At 46.1% G+C, this 15499-nt stretch overlaps 1 protein-coding gene across 3 annotated transcripts; it reads left to right on the forward strand.

Moving 5' to 3' along the window:
* The first annotated feature begins 569 nt into the window (after window positions 1-569).
* Znf32 (zinc finger protein 32) lies at window positions 570-5730 on the forward strand. 3 transcript variants are annotated; one of them, XM_051155166.1, is made up of 3 exons: window positions 570-673; window positions 2450-2589; window positions 4753-5730. In XM_051155166.1, exons 2-3 carry the CDS (start codon window positions 2520-2522, stop codon window positions 5544-5546), a joined length of 864 nt encoding a protein of 287 aa, XP_051011123.1. In that variant the 5' UTR covers window positions 570-673; window positions 2450-2519; the 3' UTR covers window positions 5547-5730. The 3 variants fall into 3 exon arrangements, with proteins under 3 accessions (XP_051011123.1, XP_051011125.1, XP_051011124.1); XM_051155168.1 differs by having other exon boundaries at window positions 4795-5730; XM_051155167.1 differs by lacking the exon at window positions 570-673 and adding an exon at window positions 689-801.
* The last annotated feature ends 9769 nt before the right edge of the window (window positions 5731-15499 follow it).

Raw genomic sequence — 15499 nt, forward strand, 5'->3', positions numbered from 1 at the left:
GCCGAGGACTGGGCTACCCAGTTCCTGTGCCCTCCGGAGGCAGCTCCGTGAAGAGTGGCTCCTCTCCCATCTGCTCGATGACTTTTAGAGCCTTCAAATCTCAACCATTGGGTCACACCTCCTCCTCAGTTAAGAAGAAAACCTTAATGCCACCTCAGGGAACACTGTTTCCTCGAGCTCCCTTGGCTCCGAAGGTCTCCCGAGGCCCGCGTAGGTGCCGTTTGGCGTCCTGAAGCTATTTGTCCTGGGATATCCACCAGTGAGATTCCCGCCCTGGGTCGCGTAACTAGCCGGGGTGATGCCTAAATTCCGACGTTCCGCAAAGCCTCGTCTATCTTTTGGATGAGTAAACTTACTAAATGGAACCGCGACTGTTCTTGATTCTGTGTCCGAAATACTTGCTCCCAGCTTCTGATCCGTACAGAGAAGACGGGGTCTTGAGCGGTTTAATGTCCTCAGCATCCCCAAGTTTTCAACTACCGCTCCTCCACAGGACGGCGCTCCCTTCCACCAGAAGCCACCGGCTCCAGGCAGCGGTCCGTGTTTCCGCTTCCCACAGTGCCCCGGGGCGCGCGGGGGCTCCTGGGAGTTGTGGTCCGGCGCCGCGCAGCGTTGCTGCGGCAGCTACGGGCTCGGCGCCGGCTTTGTCTATCTGCGGGCGCGCGCCGCTGCGGTGAGTGAGGCCGAGGCCGGCTGTCTGCGCCCGGGAGAGGGGGCTGTGCCATGAGCCAGCTACCGGGCCAGGGCGCCTGAGCAAACCAGCCTGGCCACCCCGGCCGCAGTCGCCAGCCGCAGACAAGGGTGCGCTGGTCGGAGGGCGGGTGGGGAGCGGTATGCTGCCGAAGGGCTCTGATGAGATGTCGGGGGGCCCCTGGGAGGCTGGGGCCCCGGGAGTGAGAGAGGGGCCACAGGAAGGTCCAGCTAGGCCAGGAGTTGCAGAGTCGGCGCCTAGGGAGATGACAAGGGAGTGGCATCCAGTGTAGGGGAAACTCACCCTCACCCAAAAGCTCCTAATTACTCCTTAAAATGCCTCATTAGATTTCCCTCAGACCCTACAGATCACCCTGTGTGTCCTCCAGTCTCTTGCTCCTGTGGATGCTCCTCCGTTTTAGGCCTTGAATTTGTAGGGTGTGTCTCAAAGGTTAGAGAGCCCTCGCTTTCTGGTCATCTGTTTTTTACAAAGCTATCTAATGAGGTAGTGTTAACTTGTTTAGTAAGTGAAGAACCAGAGTCGGGACTGTTAGGTTGACTTGTCCCAGATCATCCACCGAGGGAACCAAGGCAACTAACTATCTAAGTCCATCAGAGCCTAATCCTGAACTGTGATAGCATTTCGGATAGGAAAAGTAGCGTGTGTGTGTGTGTGTGTGTGTGTGTGTGTGTGTGTGTGTGTGTGTGTGAGATATGAAACTCCTTTTTCCAGTGTGTTGAGGAATTTGACTGCTTTGACTTGAGATCACAGTTAACAATGTCCCCGCTATTAATTAGCTAAGGAGTACTTGTTGGATACCTCTTAACAGGCAAAAATGTTGGTGTTCACACTCTTGTCACTTATTTTGGTTTAACGATGTTTTCTAGACACTCCAGTGACAAAAGGCTAGCCCCAGGGAGGAGGAACCGTGTGCTTTTCTTTGTAAATGTTCAGGGTTTTCTTGTTGGCTTTATTTTTAATCAGTAGCAACACCTTGTATTTCTAAGCAAATGGATTTGCACCGTGACAGGGGAGCCCTTTGTAGCTTGTGTTTCAAGTTGGAAATGAATCCTTCAAACAAGATTTCTTGTCAACACAGTATACAACTGAATGGCTAGAAGGGTTAACTACTTGGTTAATAAAAACAGAGTTAGCCCTGAGGGGTGGTGCACGCCTGTAATCCCAGCCCTCGGGAGGCAGAGGCAGGTGGATCACTGTGAGTTCAAGGCCAGCCTGGTCTACAAAGGAAGTCAAGGCCAGCCATGGCTACACAGAGAAAGATTTTAATAAATAATAATAATAAAAACAGAGTTGTAGCCCCAGAATGCTAATTCTCTAAGCTAGGAGTCCAGCATTTTGATTGGACATACTGAAACAAAGATTATACTGTGGACTGCTACGTAAATAAAGTGTACAAAGTCCTTAGGCTTGAGGAGTAAAATCAGCAACAGTTGCCTGGGAAGTAGAGGACCCCAATGTCATGTCAAGACCAAAGTACAAAGAGAAGTGACTCTTAGGTGGGCGCTAACAGTAGGGAGTCCGTGTTTACGCGGGGCCTGCTTTCCACTGCCTCTTTGTTCTAGATTCATTTTTGTTCAGTGAGTCCTGCTATCTTTAGCCCACTTTGCAGTGACATTACCTCAAGCAGATCCCAGTTTCCTGTGTTTACACTTCAGACATCTCAATTAGCAGTTCTGTCCTTTATTGTTTGTTTTTTGGTTTCGTTGGTTTATTTTATTTTTTTCGGCCCCTCACCAGGTACCCAAGACCAGCCCATGGAAGAATCGTATGGAGAAGTAGTGACTAAAGTCATACAGCAGGAGTGGACATGTTTGGGTTCCCAACAGCTACCCTGCTGGACTGTCATGGAAGATACGCCCAGAATGTAGCGTTTTTCAGTGAGTGTGTCAGCTGGTTGCTGGGATGCCTTCAGAGTCCCTATTCTCAGGAGCAGAGGATGCATTCATTTGATGGAGCTCACTGCTCTTCAGGGTTGCAGGGAAAGCTGGAATTGGAAATGATAGTCAAAACAAAGCAAAAAAGAGCCAGGCGTGGTGGTGCACGCCTTTAATCCCAGCACTCGGGAGGCAGAGGCAGGCGGATTGCTGTGAGTTCGAGGTCAGCCTGGTCTGCAAAGTGAGTCCAGGATGGCCAAGGCTACACAGAGAAACCCTGTCTCGAAAAACCAAGAAAAAAAAATAGTTTGAAGCCCGGCAGTGGTGGCTCATGTCTTCAATCCCAGCACTTAGGAGGCAGAGGCAGGCAAATCTCTCTGAGTTCTGAGGACAGCCTGGTCTGCGGAGTGAGTTCCAGAATAGCCAAGGCTATACAGAGAAACCCTGTCTCAGAAAAAGAAAAGGAAACCATTTGATTTGGAGACAATCTTTTTTTCTTTTTAAGATTTATTTATTATGTATATAGTGCTCTGCCCCCATATATCTGCACACCAGAAGAGGGCACCAGATCTCATTGTAGATGGTTGTGAGCCACCATGTGGTTGCTGGGAATTGAACTCGGGATCTTTAGAATAACAGTGAGTGCTCTTAACCTCTGAGCCATCTGCTCAGCCCTAGGAGACAGTCTTGAGATTGTCTCAGCTCTGTCACTAAGTATGAGACCGCTAGGGAAGCAGAAGAAACTCACCTAGGGTGACACCTAGGCAATGAGTGGGCTTCTCCTATAACTTAATAGACTGAAAAGGATGTGAATTTTAAAAGAAGAAATTCCAATCGTATTTGCATCATTAAAGAAGACACATGCCTTCCTTAAGCGGCAGGCTTTTCAGTCCGTCTAATGGGGCAGACAGTAAGCCGCAGCTTGTAAGAAGTCAAGGCACAGACATGAAATTCCTGAAGCCATGCTGCTTGTTCTCTGACGTCATAAACTCGGCCGTCAGGAGAGCAGGCTGCCATAGACCAGGACTCAATTTCCTGCCACAGAACTCCTCCTGTGAATTGCTGTCTCCTCTGTTGGTTATGCTTGCTGTCCCTTTATATCCAAACTCCACACCTGTTTGGGAGTTAGCTGAAACTTAGATAAAAGGCTCTGTGTGAGTCGCTATATACTTTTCTTAATTTTATGAGCCCTTCTTTGGCGTTTCTTTTGTCTTTTCATGACAGGGTTATTCTGTGTAGCCCTGGCTGTCCTGAAACTCACTTTGTAGACCAAGCTAACATTGAACTTACAGAGCTCTACTTGCCTCTGCCTCCTGAGTGCTAGGATTAAAGACCTACATCCCAGCACTCAGGAGGCAGAGGCAGGTGGATCGCTGTGAGTTCGAGGTGAGGCTAGCCTGGTTTACAAAGTGAGTCTAGGACAGCCAAGGCTACACAGAGGAACTCTGTCTCAGAAGGCAAAAACATCCCAGCACTTGGGAGGCAGGGGCCAGCCTGGTCTACAAAAGCAAGTCCAGGACAGTCAAGGCTATACAGAAAAACCTTGTCTTGAAAAACTAAAAAAAAAAAAAAAGTGTGCATCACTACCACCACCACCACCTGCCTTATGAGCCTATTTTTTTGCTTATAAAATAATCCTTTTAGGGCTAGAGAGATGGCTCAGTGGTTAAGAGCACTGGCTGCTCTTCCAGAGGACCCAGGTTAAATTCCGAGCACCTCCTCAAAAACTAATAGTAATAATAATCTGGGTGTGGTGGTGCATGCCTTTAATCCCAGCACTCGGGGAGGCAGAGACAAGTGGATCTCTGTGAGTTCGAGGCCAGCCTGGTCTACAAAGTGAGTCCAGGACAGCCAGGGCGGCACAGAGAAACCCTGTCTCAAAAACCCAAGTAAATAAATGTAATAGTAGCTGCTTCCCAAGAATTTGGAAGGCTACGTTAAATTTAAAGGCAGTACATAGCTATAGAGCATGCTAATGTTTGAATCCCAGATCATACACCTATTTATAGTTATGTGACCTCCCTACGCTCTCATGTCCTTATCTGTAGCGATCTCAGGGAGATTCTCAAGATTGAGTTGTGTATGCAGAGTTCATAGTACAAGGCCTGGCACATGCTAAGCCCTCTAAGGATGATGTTTCTTTTTCCCCCTGTTCTTCTCACCCAGCATATTGGTGCATCTTACATGACTTCCCTCTCGTTTTACCAGATGTGATGTCAGAAGCCCACAAGTATGACCATTCAGAGGCCACCACAGGATCCTCAAGCTGGGATTTCCAGAGTTCTTTCAGAAGAGAGAAGCTGGAACAAAAATCCCCAGATTCTAAGACACTCCCGGAAGACTCAGCGGGCGTGAGGCAGAAGGCCTATGATTGCCAGGAATGCGGGAAGTCCTTCCGGCAGAAAGGCAGCCTGACGCTGCATGAGAGAATCCACACTGGTCAGAAGCCCTTTGAGTGCACGCAGTGTGGGAAAAGCTTCAGGGCCAAAGGCAACCTCGTTACCCATGAGCGGATACACACGGGGGAGAAGCCCTACGAATGCAAAGAGTGTGGGAAACGCTTTAGTCAGCGGGGCAGTCTAGCCGTCCACGAGAGACTCCACACCGGACAGAAACCCTATGAATGTGCCATTTGCCAGAGAAGCTTCAGGAATCAAAGTAACCTTGCTGTCCACCGGAGAGTTCACAGCGGCGAAAAGCCCTACAGATGTGACCAGTGCGGGAAAGCTTTCAGTCAGAAAGGAAGCCTGATTGTCCACATCAGAGTCCACACGGGCCTGAAGCCCTACGCGTGTTCCCACTGCAGGAAGAGCTTCCACACCAGGGGGAATTGTATTCTGCACGGAAAAGTCCACACAGGAGAGACACCCTATCTCTGTGGCCAGTGTGGGAAAAGTTTCACTCAGAGAGGGAGCCTGGCCGTGCACCAGCGAAGCTGCCCGCAAAGGCTCACTCTGTGACCATTCACCTCAAAGGAAGTTCCTCTTACGAATTAAGGATGCAAACCCTCAATAATCAAGAATTTTATCCCGTTCTATAGGCTAAGTGGAAATCCTTCCAGAAGGACCAGCATTTGATAAGGCAAACGGACTTTTTCCCCTGCCCCCAAATGAGTATGAAAAATAAATGTCTTGTTTATCATTATCATGCATTTTTCATAATCTCTTTATTTATATCTAATTTCCTGAGGTATACTTGTCTCTCATGCCACACTTGACCCTATTCTTAGTATAGTATATGCAGATTTTAGATTTGTAGCCAATACCATAAGCCTTTTAAAAAAATCATCTCCTGACCGGGCATGATGGCACACTATGAGTTCGAGGCCAGCCTGGTTTACAAAATAAGTCCAGGACAGCCAGGGCTGTTACACAGAGAAACCCTGTTTGCAAAATACAAAAACAAAGCAAAAATCATCTCCTGGGCTGAAGAGATGGCTCAGCCACTAAAGGCTAATCTCACAATGAAGAATATTTAAAAAATAAAATCAGGCCAGGCATAGTGGCATGTGCCTGTAATCCCAGCACTCAGTGAGACAGAGGCAGAAAGATCTCTGTGAGTTCAAAGCCAGCCTGCTCTACAAAGAGAGTCCAGGATAGCCAGAGCTACATAGACAAAAATCTCAAAAAAAAAATTTTTTTTTTAATTAAAAAGCAGTTCTTTAAGCCGGGCGTGGTGGCGCATGCCTTTAATCCCAGCACTCGGGAGGCAGAGGCAGGGGGATCGCTGTGAGTTCGAGGCCAGCCTGGTCTACAAAGCGAGTCCAGGACAACCAAGGCTACACAGAGAAACCCTGTCTCAAAAAACAAAAACAAAAACAAAAAGCAGTTCTTTGATCTCTTTTTCTTCTATACATAAATTTTCTAGTGGGAGAATCATTTTCTTCTATATATATTCAATTTAATCTGCAATCAAGACCACTGGGCAGAATCCAAGGGATAAATCTGAATTAGTAAAATTTTTGTTAAGCCCAAATGATGAATTAGCCCACTAACCTAACAAACCACTATGCATCGCAGAGGCCCCAGCCTTACAAGTTGCCTTGCAAGCTTGCAAAGGTGTGGGGTCTGCACATGAGGTTTGCTTCAGGCCTGCACTTGCAGTTAGAAGGATCTTATCTTCTAAGAGTGCTACACTTGTATGGAACTTTCCGTTAAGGGCTTTAAACCCGAACTCCCTGAGGAACACCGTGGCCTTCACTCTTAAAGTGGCCCCTTTGGAGACAGCAGCAAAGTCCTGAGGTTGGGAATACCTAGAAAGGAAACGTGTCATAGCTGAGCCCCAGCTAGCGTACAGTCAGTAATGAAGTCCCCTCCTCCAGCAGCACTGCTCCTACACACTGACAATTTGGAAACAACCCCCTTCTAAGTCTATTTTAACCTCCAGGGGATGAGATTTGAAGAAAATGAAGAGAGATTGGTTTTGTGGGGAAATTTTCATTTTTTAACCTGAAGCCACTATAATTGTTCATGCTGAGTATTTTTGTAACTAACTGATGAATGATGCAGAGACGTGTTCACACTAAGGTACTGCCTTAGGGTTACTATGGCTACAATGAAACATGACCAAAAGCAACTTGGGGAGGAGAAGATTTATTATCAAAGGAAGTCAGGACAGAAACCTGGAGGCAGGGGCCATGGAGGGTGCTGCTTACTGGGTTTTTCCTCATGGTTTGCTCGGCCTGCTTGCTTGCTTTTTTTTTTTTTTTTTTTTTTTTTCTTTCTTTCTTTCTTTCTTTCTCTTTTTTTGTTATTGTTTGGTTTTTTTGTTTTTTTTTTTTTTTTAATCTATTATCGTGTATACAGTGCTCTGCCTCCATGTATAACTGCAGGACAGAAGAGGGCATCAGATCACATTATAGATAGTTGTGAGCCACCATGTGATTTCTGAGAATTGAACTCATGACCTCTGGAAGAGCAGTCAGTGCTTTTAACCTCTGAGCCATCACTCCAGCCCTCTGCCTGCTTTCTTATAGAAACCAGAACCACCAGCCCAGGGATGGCCCAACTCACAGTAGGCTGGACCCTCCCCATCAGTCACAAAGAAAATGCCTTACAGCTGGGTACAGTGGCTCACACCTGTCATCCCAGCACTCAGGGAGGAAGAGGCAGGCAGATCTCTGTGAGGCCAGCCTGGTCTACAAAGAGAGTCTAGGAGAGCCAAGGCTACACAGAGAAACCCTGTCTCAAAGGGGAAAAAAAGGGGGGGGGGGAAAGCAAGAGAGAGAGAGAGAGAAGAAAATGCTTTACAGGCCCTACCTACAACCCAATCTTATGGACACGTTTTCACACTTGAGATGCCCTCCCCGCAGGTGACTTGAGCTTGTATCAAGTTGACATAAAACCATCCGGAGGTACCATGCTGTTCTCCGTAGTAGATCTTATAAACTGTAGCCTCCCTAATCCCAAAAGGCTTGTGATGGCAAACCTTCATCTGCAGGGGTATATTATGTCAATGGTCTTTGGCCGTTCAAGCTCTATGGATACCACTGGTTAAAGAGCACACCCAGAAATACTCAGATAACATTTGAAGACAGATGCAAGACTAGCATTCCCATTATTTTTTTTTAAGATTTATTTTTTATTTATACAGTGTTCTGCCTGCATGTACACCTGCACACCAGAAGAGGGCACCAGACCTCATTAAGGATGATTGTGAGCCACCGTGTGGTTGCTGGGAATTGAACTCAGGACCTCTGGAAAAGCAGATAGTGCTCTTAAACCACTGAGCCATCCCTCCAGCCCAACATTCCTTTTTTTTTTTTCAAGACAGGGTTCCTCAAACTCCCTCTGTAGAGTTTGAGTTCGGTTTTGTTTTTGTTTTTGTTTTTTTGGTTTTTCGAGACAGGGTTTCTCTGTGTAGCCTTAGCCATCCTGGACTCATTTTGTAGACCAGGCTGACCTCGAACTCCCAGTGATCCGAAAAACGAAAAATAAAATAAAATAAGCAGGTCACTGAACCCAGTACATTTATTATGGCATGTTTGCTGTGGTACCAGAAACATCCTTTGGAGGAAAGCGTATATGTCTGACATAATGGATCTACAAATATAGGTCGAGGACATCAACATCATCAGGAAACTTGGTAGAAATTGTTTTGTTTTCCCTAAAGATTTATTTATTATTATGTATACAGTGCTCTCCCTGCATGTACACCTACGTGCCAGAAGAGGGCACTAGATCACACTATAGATGGTTGTGGTTGTCAACACTTGAACTCAGGACCTCTGGAAGAGCAGACAGTGCTCTTAACCACTGATCCATCTCTCCAGCCCTCCTGGCAATCTGTTTAAATATGCCTAGTACCGATTCTGTTTCCTGGCTTCATAATTTGACTCCTAATCTTCTCTATGCAACTATAAACTTCCTTCAGGAGGGTGGAGATGGGGGGAATCAAGCAGCAGGCAACCTAGGGTATCGAGAGAAGACACATCTTTTTCCATGGTCGGTTCCTGATTATTAGACTTTCTATTCAAGATGCAATGCCATGGTAGACTACAAAATTCAACATTAGTAGTAAATGCGTGATTTCTGATCTAATTTTTTAAGATTTGGGTTTTGGTGGTATTTGGTTGGTTGGTTGGTTGGTTGGTTGGGTTTGTTTTTTGAGCAAGGTTTCTCTTCTGTGTAGCCCTGGCTGTCCTGGAACTCGCTCTGTAGACCAGGTTGGACTCAAACTCAAGAGATATGCCAGCGTATGCCTCCTCTGCTGGGATTAAAGGCATGTGCCACCATGCTAGGCTCTAAATTTGGGTGGGTCTTTTGGGTTATTTTTGGTTTTTTTGTTTGGTTGGTTTTTGCTGTTGTGTTTGTTTGTTTGTTTGTTTGTTCAAGATAGGGTTTCTTTGCGTAGCTTTAGCTGTCCTGGAGTCACTTTGTAGACCAGGCTGGCCTTGAACTCACAGCGACCCGCCTGCCTCTGCCTCCCAAGTGCTGGGATTAAAGGCATACACCACAATGCCTGGCTGGGGTTTTTGAATTTTCAATTATAAGTGGGTCACAGTGAACTCCCACCTTTTGGAATGTGCTTCTGGCACACTTATACTGAGAAGGTGTTCACATCAGCACCTGCTCTTCCCTTGGCTTATTGCTCTTTGCTAAACGTTGTTGCTTAAGATTAATTGTGGAGCCGGGCATGGTGGCACATGCCTTTAATCCCAGCACTCTGGAGACAGAGGCAAGTGGATCACTGTGAGTTTGAGGCCAGCCTGGTCTACAAAGGGAGTCCAGGACAGCCAAGGCTACACAGAGAAGCCCTGTCTCAAAAAACCAAAAAGAAAAAAAAAAAGATTAGTTGTGGAGACAATTGGTGCTGATTTGTGGTGGGAAAAGTGGGGGCTGGGGTACTCAGCTACTGTTTTGTGGTCTCTGACTCCACAGGGTTGGGCAAGGGGCCAAAGGATCAGTGGAGCCAGATGTTTTCTAGCACTATGGAAAATGTCATTGGATTTTCTTATAGAAATTGAATTGAATTTCAATTCAATTTGAATTGCTTTTGATAATATATGTTACCACGTGATCTGTGCTTTGTATTAATTGTTAATTATTTTGTTTGCTGTCTTTTACGAGCAGACTATCGTGTACTCCAAGTAATGCTGTGTAATCTTACCTCCAAAATTATCCCTAATTGGCTAAATAAAAGGCCTATACCCCTGGGCGGGGCAGAGTGGGAGGTGGAGCTAAGGTTCACAGGTTTGGAAGACAGAAGGATTATGGGATGGGGAGAGAGAGAGAGAGGTAGGTACCAGAGAGGAAACGGGACCTCCATGCATTAGCATAGAGAGAACCACATGGCTGGGCGGAATTTACTCAGAGGCAGTGTTGGAGGGAAGCAGCTGGGATTAAAAGCATATGTAAGTATTTATAGAATTCTGGAGGGGAAGCAGCCAGATAGGAATGATTAAACAAATTGAATGGAATATGGGCCTGAGAGGTAACAAGGTAGTTTAGGGGCCTTATATCTGCCCAGTTCCTAGTGAACTAAGGCTTCTTTAAAACTCTATCAGGTGTCTGTGTTTTGTATTGAAATGGTAGTGGGTTAATAATAACCACTATAATAATTATAGGCTTTTAGTAATAAACATTAATAGCCATTTTATTTTCTACAACAAATGTAACCATTTGTTTATTTATTTATTTTTGGTTTTTCGAGACAGGGTTACTCTGTGTTAGCCTAGGATGTCATGGACTCGCTTCGTAGACCAGCTGGCCTCGAACTCACAGAGATCTGCCTTCCTCTACCTCCTGAGTGCTGGGATCACAGGTGTGCGCCACCACACCCAGCTGCTTTCTTCAGTATCTCAATGTTTTTATTGTTGAGATCTTTTCTCTCCTCAGCCATGAATTCTCCTGGGTATTTTTTGAAACTGTTATGAGTTGGACTTTTCCCTGATCTATTTCCTAGCAAGCTCATTACTGGTACATAGAAACGCTATTGATATTTTATGTTGATTCTGTACCCTACTGCACATTGGTTAAGCTTCTTCTTTTTTTGGGCGGGGGGAGGTCTGAGACAGGGTTTCTCTATGTAAGCCTTGGCTGGACTCACTTTGTAGACCAGGCTGGCCTCAGACTCACAGCGATCCACCTACCTCTGCCTCTGTGCTGGGATTAAAGGTGTGCGCCACCACGCCCGGCTCTTATTTTATTTTTTAAATAATTATTTATTATGTATACATATATGTATGTTAAATTTTTTAATCCAGTGTCAAAAGGATATCCGAAATCTTCTCTCTGTCTCTCTCCTCTCATTATTACGTGTGTGTGTGTGTGTGTGTGTGTGTGTGTGTGTGTGTGTGTGTGTGTGTGAGAGATATCAGATCACCTGAAGTCACAGGCACTTGTGAGCTGCCTGATGTGGGTGCCGGGAATCGAAGTCAGGTCCTCTGCAACGCAAGTATGTGCTTTTAACCACTCACCTATGTCTCTAGCCCACATTTCCTCTCAGGAAGTTCCCCCAAGTTGAGGAGGGATAGGGTTTGTGCACACCTCCCTTTCCAGCTCAGAAACCCAAAATTGTAAAAGAAAACTGAAGTAACAGAAGGACTCTCTGCCTGGCCGGAGTTGACGTCCATATTGAATATTCTCTTCTCTGGTGAAGATGGGGGCAGGGGTGGTAAGGGTTGCTATGGCTACAGGAGAAAGAGAACACCCACCTGCCTGAAGTGAAATCACAGCAGATGAAAAACTCCCCAACAGGCCAGACAGCAGTCTTAACCTCTGAGCCATCTCTCCAGCCCGTGGCACACAACTTTAATGCCAGCACTCAGGAGGCAGAGGCAGGCAGATTCCTGTGAGCTGGACACCAGCCTGATCTACAAAGCAAGTCCAGGACAGCCAAGGCTTACCCAGGGAAACTCTGTCTCAAAAAGGAAAACAAAACAAAAAACAATAAATATTAATAACTTGGGCACTATGCTTAGGCCTTTAATCCCAGCACTCCAGAAGCAGGCAAATCTCAGTTGCGGATCAGCCTGGTCTACGAAAGACAGTTCCAGGGCAGCCAAGGCTACACAGGAAAACCCTATGTAGAAAAAAAAAATGTTTTTAACCTAAAAAAAATATCAAAAAATAATAAATAATTGTTGACAATACATAATAAAATAAATATTACTTTAAAACCAGACTCAGAGCTATGAAGATGGGTCAATCAGAAAAGTTGTTGCTTTACATGGATTCTGATTTCCAGAACCAGGCTTTAAAAAGCAGGCACAACGTGCACTTTTAAGAAGGCAGAGCCCAGTGGTGACCCTAGTCAAACCAGCGAGCTTCCAGGCCAGTGACAGACCCTGTCTTTAAAAATGTTAGAAAGGCCGGGCGGTGGTGGCACATGCCTTTAATCCCAGCACTTGGGAGGCAGAGGCAGGTGGACTTTGTGAGTTAGAGGCCAGCCTGGTCTACAAAGTGAGTCTAGGACAGCCAAGGCTACACAGGGAAACCCTGTCTGAAAAAATAAAACAAAAAAGAGAGGCAGGAAGATGTCTGTGAGTTCCCAGCCAGCCAGGACTATGAAGTATGTTCCAGTGAAAAGGGAAGAAGAGATAGGTGGAAAGGATTAAGAAACAAAATTTAGCCAGGCGGTAGTGGCACAGGCAGGTCGCTGTGATTTCGAGGTCAGCCTGGTCTACAAAGTGAGTCCAGGAGGGCAAGGCTACACAGAGAAACCCTGTCTCAAAAAACCAAAAAAAAAAAAAAAAAAGGAAAAAGAAAAAGAAAGAAAGAACATTTAAACAAACTGGGACTAGGCTTGCCTTTAATCCCAGCACTCACCATGCAGAGTGGGCAGATCTCCAAGTCTGGGGCCAACCTGGTCTACAGAGTGAGTTCCAGAACAGCCAGGACTACACACACACACACACACACACACACACACACACACACACACACACACACACACACACAAACTCTGTCTCAAAAAACATAAATAAAATGAAAAGGAAAGAAAAGAGAAAATCCATCATTTTATCACCTACAAAAGTCTCAACCACAAGGACTAGGAACTACCTGAGAGTAAAAGAAGCCCAAGCAAATGGGACTAGGAAACAGGCAGCCATGGCTCTCCTAAGATCTCACACCACAGACTTCAAATGCCTCTGCCTCGGCCTCTCCTCTGCCTCCTGCCTCTCCTCTGCCTCTGCCTCCTGCCTCTCCTCTACCTCTGCCTCCTGCCTCTCCTCTACCTCTGCCTCCTGCCTCTCCTCTACCTCTGCCTCCTGCCTCTCCTCTACCTCTGCCTCCTGCCTCTCCTCTACCTCTGCCTCCTGCCTCTCCTCTGCCTCCTGCCTCTGCCTCTCCTCTGCCTCTGCCTCCTGCCTCTCCTCTGCCTCCTGCCTCTCCTCTGCCTCCTGCCTCCTGCCTCTCCTCTGCCTCTGCCTCTGCCTCTGCCTCTAGTGCTGGGATTAAAGGCCACCATGGTCATCGACATTTTTGTTTCTTCATTCCTTAAAGTGGCAGTGATGCATTTTACTGCCTTCTCTGAGGTTTCTTTAATGCATAATTAATGCAATTAGCAACATGGGTAAACATGAACTCTACCTTACAGCATAAATAAAGACCTATTTATTTTCTTTCTTTTCTTTTCTTTTCTTTTTTTTTTTTTTTTTAGGTTTTTCGAAACAAGGTTTAATCCCTGTAGTGGGCAAAAACTGCTTGTGCACACAGAGACACACTGCAGAAGGCAGGGGAGTTTGCACAGGCACTCTTCAAAGGAAGGAGATGGCTAGCCTGTCCTCCTCCTGGAATGTTGGGAATGAACGTAGTTTACAACGTGGTGATCCAAAACCAAAACCAAAAAAACAACCACCTGGTGATCCTTGGCTTCTGAAGGGCCAGGTTATGCCCCAAACTCCCAGAATTCAGGTTTTACTTATCCCAAACCCTTTCCCCAGAAAACCCTGAGCATTGCTTCTAGATCTTTTTGTTTTGTTTTTGTTTTTTCAAGACAGAGTTTCTCTGTGTAGCCTTGGCTGTCCTGGACTCACTTTGTAGACCAGGCTGGTCTCGAACTCATATCAATCCACCTGCCTCTGCCTCCCAATGCTGGGATTAAAGGCGTGCGCCACCAGGCCCAGCTTCTATATCTTAAAAGACATCCTTGTGAGAGATGTCACCTGTACTCTACAACAGCCTAAGTGGCTTCAATATTATCTTAAGGCCAGGCCAAACCCTGACACCCACAGGCACTATGTTCCCCTGGGTCATTCTCCCTAAGCCCTTATCTTGAGGATCCTTTGTGAGTCAGGGTATCAGATTACATTCTAGATGGCTGTGAGCCACCATGTGGTTGCTGGGAATTGAACTCAGGACCTCTGGAAGAGCAGGTGGCGCTCTTAACCACTGAGCCATCTCTCCAGCCCGCTGGTTAGTTTTGTATTAACTTGCTACAAACTAGAGTTCTCTAGCAAGAGGAAACCAGAACTGAGACGACGTCTCCAACAGTTTGGCATGTACACAAGTCTGTGGGGCATTTTCTTGATTACTGATTGATGTGAAAGGGCCCAACTCAGTCCGAGCAATGTCGCCCTAGGCAAGTGGTCCTGGAAAGTCTAAGGAAGCTGATGAGTAAGCCATGAAGGCAAGGCTATAACCAGCTCTGGGGTTTCTGTTTCAGTTCCTGTCTAAAGGTTCCTGCCTATACTTCCTGCTCTGACTCTCTTCAGTAATAGAATGTAAAGTAGATGGGAAGTTTAAAACCAATAAACTCTTTCCTCCTCCAATTTCTTTTGTCTTGATACTGTATCACATCACTCAAAAGCAAACTAAGACAGTGTAGGCATAAAGTTATTGTGCACTGTGTAAGATTCAAATGCTGATTTCTGTAGCCCTCCCCCAATATCTGGTTGTAATCCTTGTTCTGAGAATCTCCTGTCTCAATGTTGTATAAACACTGCTCCCCAGTTGTCCCCTGCTATGCCAATAAAGCAGCTTACAGACAGTTACTGACCAGGATTGAGAAAAGGGCTGGACTTCCTGCCCTTCAAGGCAGGAAGAAAGGAGTAAATAGGGGATTCCGCCATGAGCAGAGGTCTGGGAGACATCAGGAGAGAGTCAGATGAACAGAGATAGCCATTAAGTGCAAGCATCTGTGAGATTTACACTGGGAAGAAGCCAGACTAGTTTAGAGGGTTGAGAATAGAGTAATATGCCGGGCGGTGAAACCACATGCCTTTAATCCCAGCACTTGGGAGGCAGAGGCAGGCAGATCTCTGTGAGTTCGAGGCCAGCCTAGTCCACAGAGCAAGTTCCAGGACAGCCACAGCTGTTGTACAGAGAAAGTCTGTCTCTAAAAACCAGAGAGAGAGAGAGAGAGAGAGAGAGAGAGAGAAAATAGAGTAATAACTGCTCAGTATTGTGCTGTAAAAGTAGATAAACAAATAAATAGAGTCTCAATTATTTGGGTCATATCCAGGATAAGA

The sequence above is a fragment of the Acomys russatus genome, chromosome 13, assembly GCF_903995435.1.
Source record: "Acomys russatus chromosome 13, mAcoRus1.1, whole genome shotgun sequence".
NCBI classification, from domain to species: domain Eukaryota; kingdom Metazoa; phylum Chordata; class Mammalia; order Rodentia; family Muridae; genus Acomys; species Acomys russatus.